The 24,309-nt window shown below is 41.3% G+C and overlaps 1 protein-coding gene across 6 annotated transcripts in view; it reads right to left on the reverse strand.

The window, feature by feature from the left end:
• The window catches only part of PRKAG2 (protein kinase AMP-activated non-catalytic subunit gamma 2), a 237,998-nt gene that overhangs the window by 129,949 nt on the left and 83,740 nt on the right, over positions 1 to 24,309 (reverse strand). For all 6 annotated transcript variants that reach the window (XM_087947850.1, XM_026678942.2, XM_087947849.1 and 3 more), the window contains exons 2-3: positions 16,815 to 16,886; positions 6,627 to 6,909 (exon numbers count right to left, since the gene is read on the reverse strand). In XM_087947850.1, the coding sequence (XP_087803976.1) occupies positions 6,627 to 6,909; positions 16,815 to 16,886 (355 nt within the window). The remainder of the gene's footprint in view (positions 1 to 6,626; positions 6,910 to 16,814; positions 16,887 to 24,309) is intronic.

The raw sequence follows: 24,309 nt of genomic DNA on the forward strand, positions 1-24,309 counted from the left end.
CGATTGAGCCCAAAATTTCTATTGCTAAATGATGTTAAATGAGTTTTGCCCCATTTTATGACCTTTTTTGCCACAGTTGTTAAGTGAATCACTGCAGTTGGGGTCAGATTGTCACATCCCACAAAGCCAGCCCAAGGATACTTTCATTTTGGCTTTCTACGATGGGTGAAACCAGTAACTTGCAGTGGTGTATTAACCATTAAGCAGCCTAAGCACATGCTTAGGGCACCAGGGGGGCACCACAAAAACTTTTATGCAGCCTAAGTTTGGCTTCGTTTGTACAGTATGTACAAAGGAGGCACCAAGATTTGTCAGTGCTTAGGGCCCCAGTGAACCTTAATCTGCCACTGAGTAACTGTGGCTTATTCCACAAACCACAGGTACAATCACATATAGCTTAGCACAATACAGGTTATCCTTGTTGGAACCAGCAATTTGGTCATTAAGATAAGCAGTTGCTAAGGGAAACTGTGATGGTCCTTATGATTTCCTTGAGTTTTTTTTCCTTTACAGACTATGACAGTTGTAAACCTGCAAAGTTACTTTTTCTTCACAATCATAACAGCAAATGGTCACTAAATGAAGCAGTCACTAAACAAGGATTATCTTTGTTTCAACCTACCAAGTAAATAAATTATTCCTACATCTTTTCCCCTTTTATCTCTACAAGATTGCTCAACTTACCATAAAACTCATTAAATATTTATTGCTGTAAACTACAAAGAAGGTAACTTTATTTTTAAATTGTATTTGTTGTATTTCTTTCAAATATTTCTTGAGAATGCTTTCACACAATATTGTTGGGTTATTTTAAAATCAGCTCTAATCTTATTTTCTCTCCCAACCTATCAGCGCCATCAGGGCTGATAGACAGATACAGAGAGAAAGAGAAGATGTAAAGGAGCTAGGGACAGATAAAGATTTACAAAAATTGGACCAAATCTTGAAAGGCAAGGATATAAAATTTATAACACGAACATATAATTATTTACTGGAGGTAGAACTAGAGGAGGAAATTGTTAAGGGACCAATGATTGCCTGGGCGAGAAATGTGGGTGATAATATAAATTTGGATGAGTGGGAAAAGACTTGGACCGAGAACTGGAAGCTGACTTTGTCGATAGCATTCAAAGAAAATCAATATAAAATGTTTTGTAGATGGCACTTAGTGCTGGCACGACTGGCGAAAATGTATCCAACCTTGAAACCAGAATGCTGGAAGTGCAAACGAGAGAAACGAATGTTTTTCCATATGTGGTGGCAATGTATAGAGGTCAAAAATACTGGAAGAAAATACAGAGATGGCTTTTTGAGATTACAAAATATAAATTGAAATTGGAACCCGAAACGTTTTATTAGGGTATGATCAAAGGGAATTTGAGTAAAGATAAAAGATACCTTATTGTACACATCTTAACTGCAGCAAGAATCACGTTAGCACAAAATTGGAAGAGTGATAAAATACCACCAGATGAAGTTTTGATTCAAAAAATAATGGACTGTGCTGAACTAGATAAATTCACTATGGAACTGAAAGGCAAAGAGGATAGAGAATACTATGCGACATGGGAGAGGTGGTATGAATGGGTGAAGGATAAGGATAAAAATAATGTATAGTCACAAAATAAGAAACATGTATATACAATGACACAATAGCTGTTAATGGAAATGAGATTTTTGTATTTTTTTGTTTTCAAAGAATAAAAATTAAAAAATTAAAAAAAAGAGAGAGAAAATCTCAACACACACACACACACACACACGTGATGAATATACCTAATAATCCTTGCTCCTATTTTCCCCACAACAACCCTATTAGGTGGATTGAGCTGAAAAAGAGTGGCTGTCCCCAAGCCATCCAGCTGGCTTTCATGCCTGAGGCCAAACTAGAACTCATAGTATCCTGGTTTCCAGCCTGGTGCAATAACTACTAAGCCAGACTGTCTTGAAACAGAATATTGTTAAGCCTGAAAAAGACAGCATCATGATCATGGGACAGTGGGTCCCCAATGCAAAGCAATACTAAAATTCTTAAAGGTAGCTTAAATACCAAATCATCCATTCATCTATTTCTCCCTCTCTCTCCATAATGCTTCTCTTCTTTTCTCTTCTTCTTCTCTTCTCTCATCCCCCCTCTCTTCTCTCCCTTCCCCTCCTGTCCCTGTTGTTAAATGAATCTGGCTACCCCATTGACTTTGCTTGTCAGAATGGCACAAAATATGATCATGTGATTCTGGGACACTGCAACCGTCCCTTTTTTCAGTGCTGTTATAACTTCAAAAGGTGAGTCAAAGACTGTCTATATTTTTGAGGACTATATGGTATATGTTCCACCTTCTCTGATAAATATTTCTTGAGTAGCTCTTAGACAATTTTCCAGGCTTTTGCATGGACTTACCCTGGGTATTCCTACACATAGTTCTATATCTGATCACAAGCTATTGTATTTCTTTGAATTTTATTAACTGTCATTGCCACTGCTAGCATTATAAGAAACTGTCAAGCTTACATTTTGAAAGAAAATGAAATATCTGAAGGGATTAAAATCTGATTTGAAAGTATTATTTAAGTTCCAAGTTCTCCCCTTTCTACCTTGTTTCTTTTTGCTTGTATTTTCTGTTGGATAATTCATGGTCTTGCCATTATGTTTCATTCAATAATGGATTGATATATATTACAACTGTGTTAAAAAAAGTTATCAATATTTTTAAAGTCAGTTGACTCAGAGGCTGTAGGCCATCTCTCTACCTACATATTTCATCGGGAATAAACTTTGGTCTCCACCTCTTCTTTCAGTGCTGTTTTGTTCTTTAAATAATGGATTTTAAAATACTTTATAATCAAATGTTATTACATGAAATGCCTGAACGAGCCTAGAAAAACTCCAAAATTAATCTAAACATGTTTAAAATCATACTTTTGTTTCCTTGGTCCCTAGGGAAGATAAGCTTACTATGTCATTTTATCTTAGCCAAATAAAGTAGAAAAGATTAATTTTATTAAATAGGAAAGAATTGGATTTTGTTGGAAGAAATCCAGAGTCTTTCAAAAATGCTTTGATAATAGGCTGAATTTTGCAATTTTTTTGATCTTTGCAAATATTCACACACAATGGTCATCTAACCCAATGACAGGATTTTAGCCAGCCTTGTTGGCTATGTATTCTGGATTTTTTACACTCCCCCCAAATGTCTGCAAAGAATCATGTTTGGGAAAAACCATCTTAAATTGACAAATCAAATTACTAAAAGCAAATACAGCATCTTGGTTCCTTTTGACACTTTCCTCTACTGTTTCCAAAAAGCCAGTTATGGGTAGAAATTTCTCCTATTTATCCATGAGAAGCATCTGGGTAATAAACAAACATATCTATAAAGTAATAAACTAATAAAATAAATTAATCTTCAATCTTTCCACACAGATATCAATTTTACTGAGTGGAATATGGTTTTGTGTTCCTATTAGATTAATGTACATGTTTACAAAGATTCTTGAACAGGGACTGAAGCATCAGCTTGACTCCTGAATCAATAAAGGATAATTTGTATGTCTACGGAGATTCTCAGTCATCCAGGTCATGGTTGCCCCAAAGGTGCTTTTTCAAAGGGTAAAAGGACTTTGTTTTTCTTAAGATAAAACAAAATCCAGTTGCCTTTTGAAAAAGCACTTTTGGGTTAATATTTGAAGCTCAGGGATGAAATGTGGAATCCTTGGTGCTCTCTGAGCTTAGGACTAGCACCAGACGGTGTTTACCTAGTTGGGATAATGAAATGTCTGCAGTGCTCGGGACTAGCACTGATAAAGTTACCTATTTTGGGTAATAAAACTTTTGCAAAAAACAACCAGAGACCACCTAGGACCTCTGACTTCTGTATGAAATGCCAAGGAGACCAGAGTTCTGAATGTCCTCTAGAAGTCAGTAGTTTAGAAGCCTGAAACTGGTCAACAGAAAACAGGAACATACAAGAAACAGCACCATCTTAAGGTGTAAATTTGAAGAGCAGACCATATTAAACTTCTGTTTGGAGAATTGTAAGATACAGAAAAAGTCACTTTATAGCAATAATCTTGAGCCATCTCGCTTACTATAATATATGAGGTGTGTTTATATTTCTATGCTGGTTGGAAGCTGGAAGTCACCACTAGGAATTAGTGGCTTTGCAAGATTTTAAACTAACTTTCCAAGCCCAACCTGAAATTAATCCAAGTATGTCATCTTTCAATGTTAATCTTTCTCCATACAGTAATATCTCTATCATATTCCATATTAACTAAAATGTAAAAGAAAGCGTGGAATGATTGTTTATTTTCTTGCAGACATTTCATTACCAAACTACCTAGCATCATCAATGCAATGTAAGGTTGTAATAATAGTACCATGAGATGGAAGAAAATGAGAGAGGAGGGGGAGGGAGTGAGAGGAGAGAGAGAGAGAGAGAGAGAGAGAGAGAGAATTTGGCATCAGGTTGCTATCATCCTGCAGGTCTAACTGCCCTTTACTATACTGCAGCCAATCCAAATAAATTCATATTGCAGAATTTCTTCTGCTTTTATTACTATTCTTACATTTGTCTCCTTAAGTGCTTTGTAGCTGGCATGGTGATTAATCAGAAACTCTATAAATATACAATGTAAAGATACACTGATGGGAACTGTTTTCTAGAGTCATTTAAGCTTTCTGATTCTGATGGAAATTATTCTCTCGTTTGCATCTTCCTTCCATTCCAGGTTTGATCATGCAAAATAGTTTTCTAATTAAGTCACATACATAATTCTTTAAACTGCTTACTCTCAATTTGTATCTTTCTGGATATGCACTAAAGGTATTGTAGGCACTCAAGAGTTGTTTAAAGTGGCTAGCCATTCAATTTTTTTCAAATAAATACATACATTTTTAAGGAAAGATTTAGAAAAGCTGGTCAGTTAATGTATTAATGTAATACTCTGGAGTCTAAAGCAAACCAAGATTGGAAGCTCATGTTTACAGATTAATCCAGCAAATTTTCTCTTTGAATAACCAGGAAAAGAAGCCAACATGCATCCAATTAAAGGCCAACCTAATCAAGCAAAATTTCTCCTGGGATTTTTTTTTTTTGGAGATGTAACCCAGATTAGCCAGAAGTGCAGAAGTAACACACAAGACACTATGAGAACCGCAGCTCTTTTCTACTAACATGCTTTGCCACACTACAGTTCAATGAATTTGCAAGCCTTGCATAAGGGGCTGTAAATCCATCACCCTCCTCCTCTGCTTTGCTCTTATCAATAGTAGATTACAAATGCTTTTAGCTTGGAAATGTCAAGTGAATGAATAACAAACTCAAAGCTGGAGGGCAAAGAAGGCAGCAAGTATTTACAATGAAGAACACAAACAACAACAAAATCCCCTTGGATATGCATACTAGCCAACATTGGGTTCTCTGATGCTCACATAACTGCAAGTTTGGAGTCAGCATTGGGCCATTGAAGACAACATGTCCTATGGCAGACACACTGTTCCCTTAACACAGGTAGTCCTTGACTTACAACCATTCATTTAGCAACCATTTGAAGTTACAGTGACATGATCAAAATTCAGGCATTTGGCAAATCAGCAATGTATGTATAACTATTGCTGTACCTTCGGGCATATAATCAATATTTGCAACCTTTCCAGCTGGTTTCTGACAAGCAAAGTCACTAGGGGAAGGAAGATTCACTTTATGACCATGTGATTCATTTAACAATTGCAGTGGTTTTCTTAACAATTATGGCAAAAATATATAATTTATACATTAATAATTAAATTATAACGTTATAATTTAATTATAACAACTCAACCGCCTTGCTTAGCAACTGAAACTCTGGTCTTCGTGATGGTCATAAGTCGAGGACTAACTGCACCGCTACCTAGAGGCAAGATATGCTAACTGTGACCCAGAAATAGCATGCAGCTATCATAATTAGTCGTCATTATAAACATCTGGGAAACATTGCTAATTTATACTGCAGTCATTAAGGTCAAATCACTGGATACTAGTCAAGGATTCAATAGGCCGAAAGTTCCCAAATTCAATATCACCTCAGCTTTTGTATGTACTTGTTGATAAAAAGGCAAGATGTAGGAGAAGAACAGGCGGAACTGGGTGGTGATGGTGGAGTTAAACATGTTATCAGCTTAGAATCGTTACATCCCCACAATGATCCAATTCCAACCACTCTTAAATTCCACTGGAGCCAATTTTATACTGCACTTTAGGTGACTGGATCCTTGTGTATAGGGCTTGTGCAATAAATCTACTGAACCACAATTGAATGGTCCTGATCCTTTGCGCCTTTGTACAGAAAGGAGGAGAAGGAGGAAAGAAGGAATAGAAATTGAGCAGCAAAGTTCCAAGATAGTTTGCAGGAGCCAGCACATTTTCTTCCATGGATTGTCCCCAATCACAGCAGAGGGATGCTGGTCCACCTCAACCACAAATGTACATCTCTACTGATGACAAGAGAAGGATCCCACCCATTAAACCAAGAAGCTCAAATTCAGAATACAAGCTATTGCACATCTGTTCTGTTTTCCCCTACTTTCATACAGCAGGTGAAGAAACCAGAGCAAAGCTCTTAAGGGAAAAATAGGATCAATGACTTACTTTTTCTTGATCTGGAGAAGAACTTGATTCCTCCAGGGGAGGTGGAAGGGTTAGAGCCAGAGGAGGAAGAGTCTTTTGAAGACGACCTGAAAATCCCACTGAAGCTCATGCGTCGAGGGGAGCGAGGTGGTGATTCCTGGTATGGGAAGGGAAACACCGTTTTGGGTGAGCCTGGACTATGTTTAGACTTGACAGGAGCCGAAGACGGACTGGAAGGTCGGTTCTGGAACCCCTTTGAGAAGATTCCTTTGGAGGGGCTCCCTGAATTGTAGCTGTCTTCTGTCTACAAAGGAAAAAAAAAAAAGTGTTGAGTTGAAATATTGGGAATTAATAGAATCATAGAATACAGAATCATAGGGCTGGAAGGACCTTGTGACTCAAGGCAGGAAGACCTTATATTATCCTAATCAAAAGGTTGTCCAAACTATTTTTTAAAACATCCATTAATGAAGCACCCACAACTCTGAGAGGCAAACTGTTCAGGGGTGGGTTTCAAAGTTTTTAGCAAAGGGTTCTCTGCCTGGCTGCTGAGTGGGTGTGGCCGTGGTGGGCGTGTGGCCTAGTTGGCCTCCTGCACCATGGGGTTGCCCTCCCTGGGCTTCAGATGCTTTCCTTGAGCCTCCGGGAGGGCGAAAACAGGCTTCCTGGGTTCCGGAGGCTTTCTGGAAGCTGGAAACGGGCCCATTTCCAGCCTTCCTGAACTTCCAGGAGGCCCGTTTTTCACCCTCCCTGAGCCTCCGTGCGCGCCCTGCACTTGCCTGCATCCAAAACAGGCCCGGTTGGGACTCCTGGGAGGGGAGGGGCAGGGCAGGGCGGGCGGGGCCAGCCAGGAGTGGGATTTGGGGGTTCTTCAAACTGCACAGAAACTTAGATGGGTGCTCTTCCGAACCCCCAGCAGCCCTGAAATTATTCTATTGATAATTGTTCTCATTGTCAGGAAATTTGTCCTGAACTCTAGGCTGGATCTCTTCTTAACAAGCTTCCACCCATAACTTCTTGTCCTGCCCTCTGGTGCTTTAGAGAATCCCCTCAAATATTGGAAGACAGTTATCAGGTCCTGCCCACCCCTATACTTCTCTTCTTTAGGCTAGTCATACCTAGCTCCTTCAACTATTTGTTATATAATTTAGCCTATTGATCAGTAGTGGGATTCAAAAAATTTTACTGCCGGTTCTGTGGACATGGCTTGGTGGGCATGGCAGGGGAAGGATACTGTATAGTCTCCAGTCAGAGGTGGGATTTGCTGATTCTCTGAACTACTCAAAATTTCCACTATCAGTTCTCCAGAACTGATCAGAACCTGCTGAATACCACCTCTGTGCTGATGCTTTATCATAGTTGTTGCTCTTCTCTGCACACTTTCTCAATTAACACAATTAAAAAAACAAATATCACCTTATTCTATTTCAGCTTCCAAGTGCAAGGCTTTATTATGTATGTACAAAATCTACCATCTTTTGGTCATTGTATGTTGCACTTCTTAAACAATATTATTTGTCTGTGCAAAAATCCAGTTCTCAACAACTACTGTTCTCAAGGATATAACAAAAGTTACAGAGACACTGGGATCAAGAAAGTAATGTGTCATTTGGAAAACCTAAGGCCACATGCAGTTTTTTTCTATAAAAGGCAATCTATCAATGGGAAATATTAAATCAGGGTCAGGAGCTAAAAATAAGCAAAAATCAAAGAGCTCTTGTGTCTCTCTGTTATCACCACCTTCAGCTTCAACTTCTAATTCTCTGTCTTTTCTCCAGAGTACCATCCACATGAACAAGAAACAATGATTATATAGGTTTTGTTAAGCTCTCTTTCCAGTGTGTGTGTGTGTGCGCGCACACACACGTGTGTATGCACATACCTAGGGAATACGGTATATTCTAGTACACACACACATACACATGTACACAAACACACTTTCTAAGATTTCCCAGGTAGAGTGTATTTTGGTTCTTGTTCAGTATTTATGAGAAAAAAAATCCCATGCAACATCCGCCATCCAAGTTCTCAGAAAGAAAATCTGAGGGGCAGCCAAAAAGTAAGATTCGTTTGAGATCTAAGACAGGACTTGATCTGAGGGTTGTTGTTGTAGTTGTTGTTGTTGGCACATAGAAGGATAGCTGGATTGATGGGGCTTAAAGGTTGGAGACCAGCCCATTTTGACTGAGTTTCAAAGCCTTTTTTTAAAAAGCCTGGAGCACCATTACCCAAAGATTTGTCATCTAGGATGAATTCTTTGAGGACATCCAAAGAATGGATATTTCTCTACAGGACATGTGGCAAGAGCAATTTTTGAATGAGAAATTATTTATGAACACAAACAAAGCATCTACCATCTTCCTCTTTTTATCAACCTCATGGATGCTGCCAGCTGGATTCCTTTGAATCAAACAGAACAGACATACCTTAATTCCCCACTTCAAGGTCACAGAAAGAGATCAGATCAATCATCTCATCTCCTCCCTCCCCACCTCCCTCTTCTAGGCTGTCTGGCCCCAAAACTGATTCCAAATAGCTTCACCAAGTTAGAAACAGTCTCATAATATTAAACATTTAACTCACATAATTACCTCCAGGAACAATTTTTTTTAGAAAAAGTCCAGTCACTCCCAAACTTCAAAGAGTCCACTAGTCACTCCCCACCCAAGGCCTGAAGGAAGAACCACATGTTTAGGGCATGCTTGAAGCAAGGGTGGGATTCCAACTTTTTAACAAACAGTTCTGTAGACGTGGCTAGGTGGGCGTGCCTTTTTTTTTTGCAGTAACCCTCCCCCCGCACTCTGTTTTTTGGGTCTCCTGGGCCTCAGGGAAGCCTCCTGGGGGGTGGGGGGCATTTTTGCACCCAGGAAACTTCCCTGAGGCTCAAAAAGGCAAAAAAATGGAGCACGGGGGGAGTACACCCCCTCCATGCGCCCCTTTTTGCCTCCTGGGCCTCAGGGAAGCCTCCTGGATGAAGCAGTAAGACAGCGAGAGATTCCGGCACAGCCGATCGTCGGAACAGCTGATCATTGGGAGGAAAAGAAAAAAAAGAAATACCTTAATGAGTGACTGGGCGGGGGAGAATACAGCCAGCGATGTCGGGCATACATGCGATGTGGCGCATGCGTGATAAGGACTGACTGGGCAAGGAGGGGAGGGGCAGACGGAGAGGGAGGGGCCAGCCAGGGACACGATTTGCCAGTTCTCTGAACTGCACAGAATCGTAACAACTGGTTCTATAGAACTGGTCCAAACTGGTAGAATTCCACCCCTGGCTTGAAGGTAGGAAGAGGGAGGGGCAAAGAATGCTGCTCCAGAGCCCAGTCACTGTTATAGATAAGGCCTCCTTCCTAGGTCCCTCTAGATGATATTACTTAATTGGCAGGATCTAAAGCAAGTGGTCCAATCATATAGGATGAGCAAAGAATGATGGAAGGCAGATGGCTTCTTAGACAACTAAATTCTATGCAACATTGGGCTTTAAAGATAATACAGATAATATGTATTTGAGAGGCTGCCACAAAGAAGAGTGGGACAACCTATTTTCCAAAATACCTGAAGACAAGACAAGAACTAACAGATGGAAAGTTATCAAAGAGAAATCCAACCTAGAACTGAGGAGAAATTTCCTGACAGTGACTACACTTGATTAGTGGAACAGCTTATCCCCAGAAGTTGTGGATGCTCCAACACTGGAGGTTAAGAAGAGGTTAAACGGACTGGTATAGGATCTCCTGCTTGGGTGGAATTCGACTAGAAGACTTCTAGTCGAAGGTCCCTTCCAACTCTGTTATTTTATATTCTGTATTCTAGCAATAGAAGAGAATATTTCAGGATTGAACTGGGGATCCTTGGTGCTTTGAGCTTGGTTGTTTCCTTGCAAACATTTCATTACTAAACTAGGTAACATATTCACTGAATGAAATGTCTGCAAGAAAACAGCCAGACAGCACTAAAGACTCCATAGGTAACATGTATTCCATAATATTCAGACCTCCAGCTATCAGCATGTATCCGATATAAACTTCCTCCCAAAATTTTTCTTTCATGGCAAATCCATACTGACCAAATCACATCATTTTAATTTGATTTCATTTAATCTTTCTTTGTGCAAAATTAAAAATTTATAACTAAAACATTAAATACCAGGCTGATATTGGGAGCCTAGTCTGAGAGAAGACCTCAGGAAAGATGCCTTTAAATTGGTGAAAATTATCATTTTAACACAATAACCAAACAGCTCTGAAATCAACCCCTCTTGCTATGCAAGGGCCTTCACTCATATACATTTCCTAGAGAGACGGTCCTCACACTTTAATTTTCAAAAAACATAAAAAGAGCAAATTTATTAAAATATAGCAGTATTTCTAGGGCATTGTGGGTCAAAAAGGTCAAGATGGCAGCTGCAACCGCATAAGAGATGTATGTTCCTTTTTAATATGCATTGCAAAGTATGTTTGAATGGAGATGTCCTTAAGTGGAGGCTCTTGAGACAGCTGAAGTCCAACTCCCAGAATTCCCAATCCACACGGCCAACTGAAAGTACCGGACTGGGGAAAATTAGGCCATCCTGAAATTTCTTCATATTTGAATGACAATACCAAGGGTGGGATGCTACCGGTTCTGTCCGGCTCTATAGAATCAGTATCTCTGAAGAGCAGCAAACACTGAACTGGTTCTGTGTCTGCTGCTGTTTGGCCCACCCACCCGCCTGGGCTCTTACCTGTCCTTTATTTCCTGTTTTTTCAACCTCAGCTGCTTTGCGCGGCACGGCTGAGGTTGAAAAAGCAGGAAAAAAGAGGCTTTTCAAACGCTGCGCACCTGCGCGCAACACTTTTCAGCTGTCCTCAACTTACAATTACAATTGGAACTGCACCTTCTACTGCGATGTGGTCATCATTTGACTGTACCTGATTTTATGACCTTTTTGTCCATTGTTGTTAAGCAAATCTGGCTTCCTCTTACTGACTTCCTAGCCAGCTGGGAAGGTCTCTAACAGTGATCATCTGACCCTGGGACCCTGCATCCATTATAAAGACATGCTGATTGCCAAGTGCCCGAAAGAATCATGGGACTATAGGGATGCTGTAGCAGTGATAAATGCAAGAAACAATCGTAAGTCACTTTTTTCAGTATAGTTGTAACTGAACGAATGGCCACAAATTGAGGACTATCTGAACACCGTAGCTTTAAGAATTACAACATCTACCATATTTTTCAGACTATAAGACAAACTTCCCCCCCCACCACAAAAAAAAGTGGGTGGAAATGTTTGTGCGTCTTATAGAGCAAATATGCACCCGTTTTTGGCCTCCCAAACCCTCCACGCATCCTGTTTTTGCCCTCCCCAGCATCCAGAAGCACTTTGCAGGCCAAAAACGGGCTCCGCATGTCCCATTTTCAGTCTCACCGGAGGGCAAAAACGGGATGTGTGGAGGGTTTGGGAGACCAAAAACGGGCCCATTTTTGGCCTGCAGAGTGCTTCTGGACACCGGGGAGGGCAACAAAAGGACATGTGGAGGCAAAACTATTTTTTTCTTGTTTTCCTCATTTAAACCAAGGTGTGTCTTACAGTCCGAAAAATATGGTATATTACTTTTGCAGCTCTACTCTCGCCCTCTTATTTTAGGAGATGGGTCATCTTTCTATCAAGACCCTTCATGTGGGCAGCAGAACATCTATTTGTACTGCTCTTCTTTTAGCGTATGCTGAACCTTTGTGGGGACTTCTTCTTCATCTGCCCCCCCATTCTTCTCTTTTGAGGAAAATCCAAACATTCTGACAAACCCATACTTCAGTAAGACCCTCCTTGAATTTCCCCACTTCACTTGGAAGCAAAAGCATTGATCTCACTTTAAGAACCATCTAGCAAAAAAATTGTAGCATCTTGCCCAGGACTAACACCCAAACCTACTCCACACTGTTGTTACAAGATATTTCGTAGTATTCTAGAACAGAAGAAGCAATAGCACAGCCTTCAGACTTATTTACCACTTCACAGTGCTTTCCAGCCCTCTCTAAGCAGTTTACAGAGTCAGCCTATTGCCCCCAATAATCTGGGTCCTCATTTTACCACCTCAGAAGAATGGAAGGCTGAGTCAACCTTGAGCCAGTCAGGATCGAATAGCCAAATTACAAGCAGCCAGCAGGCAGTAGGATAGCTGCAGTACTGTATTCTAACCACTGCACCACCATGGAACATTTCTTCAAATGTTGGAACAATAAGTCAACTCCTTGCTCTTGGCCATGCGGAGCTGCAGAGAAGGGAATGGAGGTCTAAGGGACCTGGAGATAAGGGTTGATGGGCTCTTCCTATACTAAGACTTCCTTCCACAACTTGATGTTTGATATATGTGATAGCTTACAATTGGTATGTGCCTCAGTGCATACAGTTATTTGAATATTCATCTCCTCTTACAAAATCTTGCTTTGGTCCCAAAAATTTCTGCACAAGCTTTTTAGAAGTAAGTTAATCAGGAATAAAGTGATAAAAACATCATGAAGACGCCTAGCTATACATTTTCACTGGCAACTATAGGCAGAACTTCATCTGTGCATACAGACTCATCTCATCAGTGGCTTCATAATTTTTCTTTTAGCTTTTGATTAGGAAAAATTAAAGCATTAAATTCCAACCCAAGGGATAGTGGCTTTACATCATAGATAAGAACACAGAATAGCATCAAGAAGCAGAGTGGGTGAAATGCCAACCTTTTAAGGACCTGGAATGTCCTTTGCTAAATACAGTAGTCTTTTCCGCTCTCAATTAGATTGTAAAAACCCTAAAAAGTCGCACTATGGTAGATGTGAGTCAGCTCCACTGTACTTCAGCCAATTTCAGCTGCTAAATTAATCTACTTGTGAAATCAATGGATCCTGGAAAACATTAACACCAGACAGAAAAATTGCTCCTGGAATTTTTCTTGAAGTTGTCACAAGAGGTTTTTTTTAAAAAGGAACACCAGATCAACTGGATTTTAAATGTTACCCTTCCAAATGCACGCATGGCTTCCTCAGGAGAAATACCGGTACATTTGTTTAGTGACCATTCAAAGTTACAATGGCACAGAAAAAAGTGACTTATGACTGGTTTTCACACTTATAACTATTGTAGCATCCTCATGGTCACGTGATCAAAATTCATATGCTTGGCCACTGGCAAGTATTTATGACAGTTGCTATGTCCCAGGATCAAGTGATCCCATTTTGTGACCTTCTGAGAAGCAAAGTCAGTGGGGAAGCCAGCTTCATTTGATAACCATGTTATTAACTTAACAACTGCAGTTATTCACTTAACAACTATGGCAAGAAAGGTTGTAAAATGGGGCAAAACCAGTGGTGGGATTCAGCTGGTTCGCATCAATTCAGTAGAACCAGTAGCTAATTTTCTGTGGAGTTCAGCAAACTAGCTGAATAGCATCCAGTTCAATCCCTCCAGCCCACAGTGCCTCAGCCTGCCCCGGCTGGATGCTCCCTCTGGTCATATGCAGTGCATTTGCCTCCCTTGCCCAGCCTTGCCTCGCCTCGCCCCTCCCCTCCCAGCCACTCCTTGTCTCACCTTGCCTTGGCCGTCCACTCGCTTCGGCCTCCTGCTCGCCCATTTCAGTGCCTGTCACCCAGATGCCCTAGCGTCCCCCAAGCATTTCTTTGCTAACCTGATTTCCAACTCCGTCGTGTTTCTCGCTGTTGTGTTCAGGGAAACAAAAGTTTGTGGGACTAAAAAAAAAAAAAGTTGAATCAATCAATTCCAATTTTTCACACACACAAAAAAATAAAAATACCGCAAAGTTGGAATTTTGATTAAACTTTTTCTTGTAGTCCCACAAATTTTTACCCCTGCACACGAAGGCGAGAAACACGACGGAGTTGGAAATTAGGTAGGCAAAGAAATACTTGGAAGAAATGAGGGCATCTGGGCGGTGATGTGGGGGCAAGCTCTGTGACGTAGGAAACAGGAAACGGAGTGGACCGCATAAGGGAAGGAGGAGAAGCAGGGAGAAGAAAGAGAGAAAGCAGCCTCCTCCTTCCCTCACACTGGCAGCTCCATTTTCTTTCTCTCCATTGCAGCACAGCGCCCAGGATCCATTTTGACAATGGGAAGTGGGGGTAATTTAACAACCGTTTTGCCCAGGCTCAGGTTGGCCATCATGGGAGGCTCATCCAGGATATGTGGCAGAGCTGGAGGATGGGATGGCATGCCTCTCACAATGGCCAACCTGACTCTGGGTGAACCGGTTGTTAAATTATTTGCATCCCACCACTGGGCAAAACTCACTTAACAAGTGTCTTGCTTAACAATGGAAATTTTGCGCCAGGGGCCACTTGTATTCATTTTCATTTCAATACAATATTACAAAGAATCAGATCAAAGTTTAATCCAGGTTAACATAACATTCCCACAGACTAACCAGCTGGCTGGAGAAAAACTGGTTTGAAGAACAGACCCATTCGGGTTTTGTTTCACCACACCTGCTAGAGCAGGGGTGTCAAACTCGCATCACCACGGCAGTGTCACATGATGTATTGGGACTTTTTCCCCCTTTGCTAAATCGGGTGTGGGCGTGGCCAGCACGTGACATATCTGGCCCGCGGGCCGCGGGTTTGACAGCCCTGTGCTAGAGGAAGGAATCTCCCCCCAAAAAACCCGCACTGGATCAGAATTCACTAACACATGGCCTGTTTTCAGAAGATCTGACTTCTCCACAGCTTCAGTGTTCTATGAGATTGGTGCATAGCTGGTTGCTCGCTTGCTTCTCCATTTCTTTCATTGCAGCTGACCATTATTCTTTTTTTGTGTGTACTTAATCATTTTCTGCTTATAAAAAAATCTCCGCTCTATCCCATAATGCAGTCTCAGTGTGTCATAAGAAGCTTTCTTGGGAAGACACGGCTGAGCAATTGGTCAGTAGTTCATGAGATATTTGGAAGTTTATTTGAGAAACTGATTATGGTGAGAGGGATAAATATAGTTCTGGAGAACTGAAAGCCTCTGCTTGTTTTCGGTCTTTCCAATGGTACTTAATGAGCAGCTTTTTTAATTGGGTGGCTTTCCCGATGCTGGCGGAGCAAAGAGCTTATGAAATAAAGAACAATGGGAATGGAGAGAGATCTAGATCTTTCTCTTTTAAATCACTCTTGAGACTGCTTGAACAACTCCTCCTCCCTCCAGTTTTCTTGGCAAAGCTTTTTGGAAGTAGTTTGCCACTGCCTGCTTCCCAGGGCTGAGAGAGAAGGACCAGCCCAAAGTCACCCAAATAAATATTACTTATTTACTCTTAAATGTAGAGCCCACCTTTAATATGGAATAACAGAATAGCAGAGCTGAAAGGGACCTTTCTTGTCCAACCCTCTACTCAGGTAGGAAACTCTATAAACCAGGGGAGTCACACTCAAGGTCCGAGGGTCTGATCCGACCCGTGGGATGCTAAGAACTGGCCTAAGGGGCCGCCCTGGAAACAGCAAAGGACCGGCCCGCGTTGCCTGTGCCAGCAAAAACGAAGCTCGGGAGCGGCGCATGTGGCCCTCCCAGGTTCCATTTTTGGCTGCATGGCCTCCTGCAGCCCTCTGCCAGCAAAAAATGGAGCTCGTATGTGGCCCCTCCAAGCTCCATTTTCACCGGCACAGGGCTGCAGTAGGCCATCACAGCTGAAAACAAGTGGTGTCGAGCTGACATGAGTGACATCGAGCTAGTCACACCCACCCCGGCCACACACACACACACACACACACACGAGGTCAAACACAACTCTGATAAGGCCCTCAATGAAATCAAATTTGATACCCCTGCTATAAACCATTTCGGACAAGTGGCTGTCCAGTCTCTTCTTAAAAACCTCCAGTATAGAAGCAACTGCAATTTCTAGAGGCAACCCGTTCCGTTAATTAATTGGAAACTGAAAATGGCACCCATAGCCATGAGGTGGCTAGTGGAGAAGGTGACACAGGGTTTCCTTTCTGGGTACACTTTGCTCCCTGGGCACACTTTGCTCTCCACCCTGGTTAATTTAATTTCAACTGAATTTTAAATGTTTGATCCTTATTCATTGTTTCTAATGTTTTACAGTGCATCTTAATTGAAAGTCTGTAGGCTGCCTAGGATCGTCTCTGGCAAGATGGGCAGCATACAAGTTTAATAAATAAATAATAAATAACACAACATTCTTTGAGTTCCTTAATTTGGTTTTCCAAAGGGCATCTGAAGGTCCCTACCTTTCGCGAAGCATGTTTCTCAGACCCATCCATATCTCCATCCAGGAACGGCATGGCAAAGGAACTGAGATCCTAAAATAAACATTTCAGAAAATTTCATTAAAGCTTGAAAATTTCATTAAAGCTTGAAAAATACCCATAATTACAAATATTGTTAAGTCCCCAAGCTATTTCCCCAAGCTATTTACCCTGCTTCAGGGTAAGTTTATTTGAATGATATCAAAGCAACAATGGGAATCTTTAAAGGACCTGACAACACAGGATAAAGAGGTGCTTGGTTGACCACAGCAGTTGCTCCAGTACCCAAGATAAAAGCTACAAGAGGGGATTGAAGCTCTGGCCATTTTGTTTTATGTGTGATGGACATAAAAGATAGATAACGGCCTTTGGAGGTACTATCTTAGTTGACACCTTAATGTTTTGGACCACACTCTGCTAGTTACCCCATATAAAGTGTTTTGGGGTCACTGGTTTTACCAGTTTTAACTGGCCAGCCATCAAGGATGATAGAAAGTTGGCTCAACAATGACTTCAAACTAGTAGCTAGGCTGTATCAGTAACTGATATAAGCAAACAGTAGTGACCAACTGTACATTCTGGGCATAGCTACTCAGGTGTCCCATTGAGTCCAATGATGCTTACTCCTAGGTAAGTGAGGATCCTGTATTGTGAGGCCCTGCACACGGTCATTCATGCCCTGGTCATTTATTGGCTGGATTACTGCAATACACTCCACAAGGGGGTAGCATTGACAAGTATTTGGAAGCTATTGTTGCCACGGTCCAATTCAAGATGTTGGTCGTTATCTTTAAAGCACTTCATGGCAATGGGTGCAGGGTATCTGAGGAGGCATCCCACCCTAATAGGATGATTAGCCCACTCCTCTTGCTCCAGTGGAAGAGGCTTGCTACAAGCTCTAAGTCTCAAGGAATTTTAAGTAAGGATCCAGGAGAAGGACCTTTTCCACCATGGACCCCACCACCCTGTGGAACCTTCTGCTGCTGGAGCTGAAATCTGTCCCCACACTTTTGGTCTTCCAAAAGGGCCTTAAACACAGGTGGTCTTCAGCCAGTTCTGGAGAACCGGTAGCGGAAATTTTGAGTAGTTCAGAGAATTGGCAAATACCATCTCTGACTGGCCACATCCCATCTATTCTCTGCCTCCCGAGTCCCAGCTGATTGGCTGGGTCTTCTTTGGTTGCCCTGCCCAGGAGAACGGAGCTGGAAATCAGGTTAGTGGGGTGGGGAGGGAAGGGGGATTTTGCAGCAACTGCCATGCCCATCAAGCCACATCCACCAAGCTACACCCACAAAACTGGTAGTAAAAGTTTTTGAGGCCCACTACTGGCCTTAACACCTGGCTTTGCTGGCAGACTTGGGCCTTCACTAGAGGTGACTAACTGGGTAGAAAGAAGGCCTTGGCCTTGCCCAGGCCTTTAGTTTTTAGTTCCTATTTAAGCATTCCTATTTTTTATTGTTTTTATAATTATCTCTTTATCATTTTGTAAGCTGCCCAGAGTCACTTTACCAATGAGATAGACGGCATATTAGATAAGATAGATAAGATGAGAGATGAGAAAAAGAGAATCAGAATAACAAGGGAAGGGACCTTGTAGGTCATCTAATCCACCCCCACCCCCGCCCAAGCAGCAGATCCTACGCGGTTTCTGACAGATGGCAGTCCAGACAGACAGAAACATAGACAGATATGTATAGATAGACAGACAGACAGATGACAAATAGCCAGGAGGGAGGGAAGGAGAAATGTATAGGAATGCAGCCCAAATACAATTAAAGGTGTCCAACTTAAAGCCAAGCAAGTGGAAGAAAGACATCTTCAGGGGATCCTTTCAGATCATAAGAGATACCTCCTCAAAGGTCGTTGCTCCTGGAACCAAACTACTTTTGGCCTTAGTGGGAGCAGAAACATACGTGCTCCTTTTTTCATGCCACATCCGAGCGGGTGGTCTAGTCTGCAATTCTTTTAGAGTATGAGGATTACGCTTCTCCCTCTTCTCTCGCAGCCTCATGATCATTAGGTTTTATTTCCTGGTGAACAAAGTTTCTCTAAGAAAATTCGATCCTCTGCGGCCGTCTTCTTCCCAGAAAAGGAAGGACACAGCTGCACTGACAAGTCTTCCCTCCTACCCTGGGCCTCTTCTGAAATCAGTTAGAAAAAGCGGTTGGCTCCTCATTCTTCATTCTCTTTCCAGAAGGTTCTAGAGACTACATGCCTCAGAAAGACCACATGCAGGTTCTTCCTAAAGCAAATAAATATTCCATACTGACAGGCCTTGGCTTGCAATCATTCATTTAGTGACCGTTCAAAGTTATAACAGCAGTGAAAATAGTCACCGATGACTGTTGGTCACTCTTAGGAAGACCATTGCAGCATCTCCATGGTGTCATGATCAAAATTCGGATGCTTGGCAACTGGCATGTATTTATGTTGGTTGGTGTCACACGATCCCTTTTAGTCACTGTCTGACTGGCACAGCGGGAAGCCAAATTCACTTATCAACCATGTTACTAACTTAACAACTGCAATTATTCTGTCAGCGTTCCAGAAAACCTCCACTCCGACAAATAACTCCAAGACAGACAGAACTTCCCAAAAGTTCTGGTTTATTTGGATACTAAACTGGCACATTTGGGGAATACCACATGAAATTGTTTAATCAATCTATCTGCCTGTATATCCCAACTTTTTTACCCAAGCAGCTTCTGACAATAGCATAAAACGGTAGCCTTTCCAAATTGTCATCGTCCTCGGCGTAATCTAGAATCGAGGAATTCCTTTATCTCATAATGTGTTTCGCCCTGTACTACCAGAGGTTTGGAGGGAGTCCCCAGATATGCCAGTTTACTATCCAAATAAAACAGAACTTTTGAAAGATGTCTGTCTCGGAGTTTTTTGTTGGAGTGGAGGTTTTCTGGAATGCTGATAGATTCACTTAACTGGGCAGGAAAAGCAAAACACACTTAACAATTGTCTTGCTTAGCAAAGGAAATTTGGGCGTCAATTGTGGTGGTTAAGTCAAGGACTATCCGTACTCGTCCAGAGCTCCTATTCTCACATGCACACCTGCAACGACTCTAGCATTTATTTCACACAGTGTCAGTGCTAAAGCTGTCTTTGAATCTACCTGGAGACACAAATAATACCGGAAGAAGGCCAACATGGCTGCCTTTTCGAATTGAACTAAAAAAGAGGCAGTAGTGAGGCACCACTGCTTGATTTATTTGCAGGAACCCATCCTCTTCTTAATGATATTTAATAAAGAAAATTGAGGTGATGGAAAAGGGGAAATAGGGAGACCCTTATGCTAACAGATAATCAGAGTTGGAAGGGACCTTGTAGGTCATCTAGTCCAACCCCCCTGCCCAAACGGGAGACCCTACATCATTTCTGACAAATGGCAGTCCAATCTCTTCTTGAAAGTCTTAAGTGATGGAGCTCCCACAACTTCCGAGGGCAACTTCTGTTCCATTGGTTGATTGTTCTCACCGTCAGTAAGATTCTTTAAACAATACAGGTAGTCCTTGACTTATGATCACTATTGAGCCCCAGATTTCTGTTGTTAAGTGAGACATTTATTAAATGAGTTTTGCTCCATTTTACGACCTTTCTTGCCGCAGTTGTTAAATGAATCAATGCAGCTATTCACTTAATAACAAGGTTGTTAAGTGAATCCGACTTCCCCATTGACTTTGCCTGTCAAGAAAGGGGATCCCATGACCTTGGGACACAGCAACTGTCATAAATAGGAAACAGTTGCCAAGTGTCCGAATTTTGACCACATGATCATGGGGACCCTGCAAAGATTGTAACTGTGAAAAACAGTCATAAGTCACATTTTTCAGTGCCGTTTTAACTTTGAACAGTGACTAAACAAACTGTTGTACAAGAGAAATCGAATCTAATGAGACAAAAGATATAGATATACAGAATATATAGATATATAGGAATGTAGATATATAATTCTTTATTGGCCAAGTGTGATTGGACACACAAGGAATTTGTCTTGGTGCAAATGCTCTCACATAAAAAGAAAAGAGACATTCGTCAAGAGTCAAGCATCATCAGTACAATACAACAATAGTCGTAGGGCACAATGCCCTATGAGATGCCCAAGTCATCCTCATTCATTCTCCCCCATCTTAATTATTTTTTTATAAATAACCCAAGATGATGAGCATTCCTAAGACTCCTTTCTCCTCCTATTTTCCACATAACTACCCCATGAGAGAGGCTGGGCTGAGAGAGAATGACTGATCTAAAAGTCACCCAGCTTGCTTTCGTTCCTGCGTCACAACTTGAACTCACTGTCTCCTGGTGATTGGCCCAAAGCCATCCAGCCAGTCTAAGACAGGACTAGAACTCACTGTCTCCTGGTTTCTAGCCTGGTGCCTAATCCATCAGACCAGGTCTCCAAACTTGGCAACTTTAAGACTTATGGACTTCAACTCGTGCATGTTTTAAAGGATTTGCGCTGAATGACTTGTGCCTCTTCAGCACATGCAGAGAACGATTCTGGCGGAGGTTCAACTGTTTTGGACATGAATTTAAAGAACTTTAGGTCTATGGATTTTCTCAGTCATCCAGGTCACGGTTGCCCCAAACTGAAAAAGCTTCTTGGATGAGAAGCGAACAATGAGATGTTAAGACTTTGGGGGAAAGTGCAGAAGAGCAGCTAAGACGATTAAAGGCCTGGAGACTAAAACATACAAAGAACGGTTGTGGGATTTGGGTATGGCTTAGTCTAGAGCAGAGGTCTCCAAACTTGGTAACTTTAAGACTTGTGGACTTCAACTCCCAGAATTCTGAAGTCTACAAGTCTTAAAGTTGCCAAGTTTGGGGACCCCTGCACTAGACCAAATTGGCTCTCTAATTTTCTACTTCTAGAAAATAAACATTATTTAACTTCCTGCTGTTACTGGAAATTTCTGTGCTACTTGAAGTTTCTGATTAACTTCACTTTTTACCTAAACATTTTCTGCTTTTACGTTGTCTCAGTTTTTAGAAGCACAGAGGATAAAGCTGTCAGTTTGCACCGAACTCAAATAATTCTTGAGGCTTATTCTGTGCCTGGCCCCAATACATCACTTACTCGTCCTCTTCATTTGCCCACAGCCTGTTATGGCAAAATCTCATTCTGGGATTGAGGACCTTCAACCTTCTGAAGGTGACAGTGGCCTCCTGAACTACTCAATGAAAGCTAAACACAAAATAAGGGTAGACATTTAAAATTAAAAGTTGTGAGGACTGCCAGTCCACTCTTCCTTTCCTGTCATTCCCCACCAGACAAGCTCTTGTTCATGGACATAAAGTTCTAAATCTCAACCCTTTTTGAGTAGCAGGTTGCTTATTTATTTGTTTATTTGTTTGTATTCTGCTTCGTTATTTTTATATATAAAGCAGCGGACATTTCTAACATACCTTCTTCCTCCTATTTTCTCCACAACAACAAACCTGTGAGGCGAGTTGAGCCAAGAAAAACTAATTGGCGCAAATTCACCCAGCTGGCTTTCATGCCTAAGGCAGAACTAGAACTCACAATCTCCTAGTGACTGGTCCAAAGTCACTCAGTTGGCTTTCATGCCTAAAATGGGACTAAAACGGGACTAAAACTCATAATCTCCTGGTGATTGGTCCAAAGTCACTCAGCTGGCTTTCTTGGCTGAGGTAGGCCTTGAACTCACAGTCTCCCGCATTCTAACCTGCAACCTTAACCAGTAGGCCAAACTGCCTCGCTTATAGCCACAGCTGCCAACGAATTTTTTTGGAGACATTGTAGGTGGATTTAAATTGCATTCCAGTCAATGAATGATGATCCAAAAGAAGTGGGAAGAAGCCTTCAAAAATAAAAATCATAACCATAAAGTCATTTAAGAGCATTGGTGCTCTAAAAAGGGCAACTTCACAGCAAAAATTAGCATTTTCTACTTCTTTTTACCACCATCTAGTGGCCGCCTAACTGTCTTTTAGAAGAATAGATACTGAAGCTGAAGCTCAAATACTCTGGCCACCAAATGAGAAGAGAGGATTTATTGGAAAAGATCCTGAGGTTGGGAAAGATGGAAAGCAAACTTAGCTTATTTATTTATTTATTTATTTATTTATTTTATTTTATTTTATTTATTTTTGTCAATTGCTTACAAGATAATAGGTATAAGTAAAAACATTCATTATTCATTATTCATAGTTATGAATATATGGATACATATAAGAAAAATTTAAAAAAATAAAAGAAACAATAGGACAGGGACGGTAGGCACGTTGGTGAGCTTATGCACGCCCCCTACAGACCTCTTAGGAAAGGGGAGAGGTCAATAATAGAAAGTCTAAGGTTAAAGTTTTTGGGGTTTGGGGAAGAAACCACAGAGTCAGGTAGAGTATTCCAGATATTGACCACTCTGTTGCTGAAGTCGTATTTCCTGCAATCAAGTTTGGTGCGATTAACCTTGAGTTTGTATCTATTGTTTGATCTTGTATTGTTATGGTTGAAGCTGAAGTATTCATTAACAGGTAGGACATTGCAATGTATGATTTTATATACTAAGATCGGACCGAAGTCGGCGTAGTTCTAGTTTTTCTAGGTCTAGAGTTTCAAGTCTGGTGACATAAGGTATTCTGCAACAAGTAGAGGAGTGGAGAACTCTTCTTGTGAAATATTTCTGGACTTTCTCAACTGTGTTAATATCAGATACGTAATGTGGGTTCCAGACTGATGAGCATGCCTTAGGAGTCCAAAATTAGCCTTGGGAGTATTGGATTTTGCTCCAGATAGGATCACATCAGGATGGAACCTATGGAGGTCACTATACAGGTAGTTCTTGACTTACGACCTTAGTGGAGTCTGCCCGGCCATAAGTCACGACAATCATAAAGCAGGTCAATCCATTTTACAATCTTCTTTGCTACAGTTGTAAAACGAATGCTGAGATCATTAAATGAATGCTGCTGTTAATGTATCCATTGTTTTCTATGGGGCATTTTTGCTGAAAACCAACTTTTTTTGGCAAAAACTTTGTAAATTAAATCATAGATTGCTGCAAATGCAAGTTTGCAAGTTAACTGCTGAGTGTCCAAAATGGGGTCATATCACTGGACAAGGAGGGCCAGCCATTATAACTTCAGAATTGGGTCATAAGTACCTTTTGGGAGGTCCAACTTTTAATATCACTAAATGACCAGTCATAATTCCAGAATTACCTATACAATTTTTAATCTAACCAAGGTTTCCAGATCCAGGCTGTCTGGAGACTAAAACCCTCTGGAGGACAGGCAAAAGGTACAGAAAACTAACTCTCTACTGCCCTTTAATGGTAATTTGGTTTTTTTAAATTCGGATGTGATAACTCCATACTTGTTGAATGTGAGGTTGTCCATGGTATGGTAAAAAGAAAAAAAGTCAAGATGGCAATATAATGAGCAGAAGGAAGGAATAACCTTGAGGAACAGGAGGAAAAACTACTAGTAAGACAAATGGCCA

This window comes from Notechis scutatus, chromosome Z, assembly GCF_049901735.1.
Source record: "Notechis scutatus isolate UNSWTSFEM ecotype Mainland chromosome Z, rNotScu1.2, whole genome shotgun sequence".
Classification (NCBI taxonomy): Eukaryota; Metazoa; Chordata; class Lepidosauria; order Squamata; family Elapidae; genus Notechis; species Notechis scutatus.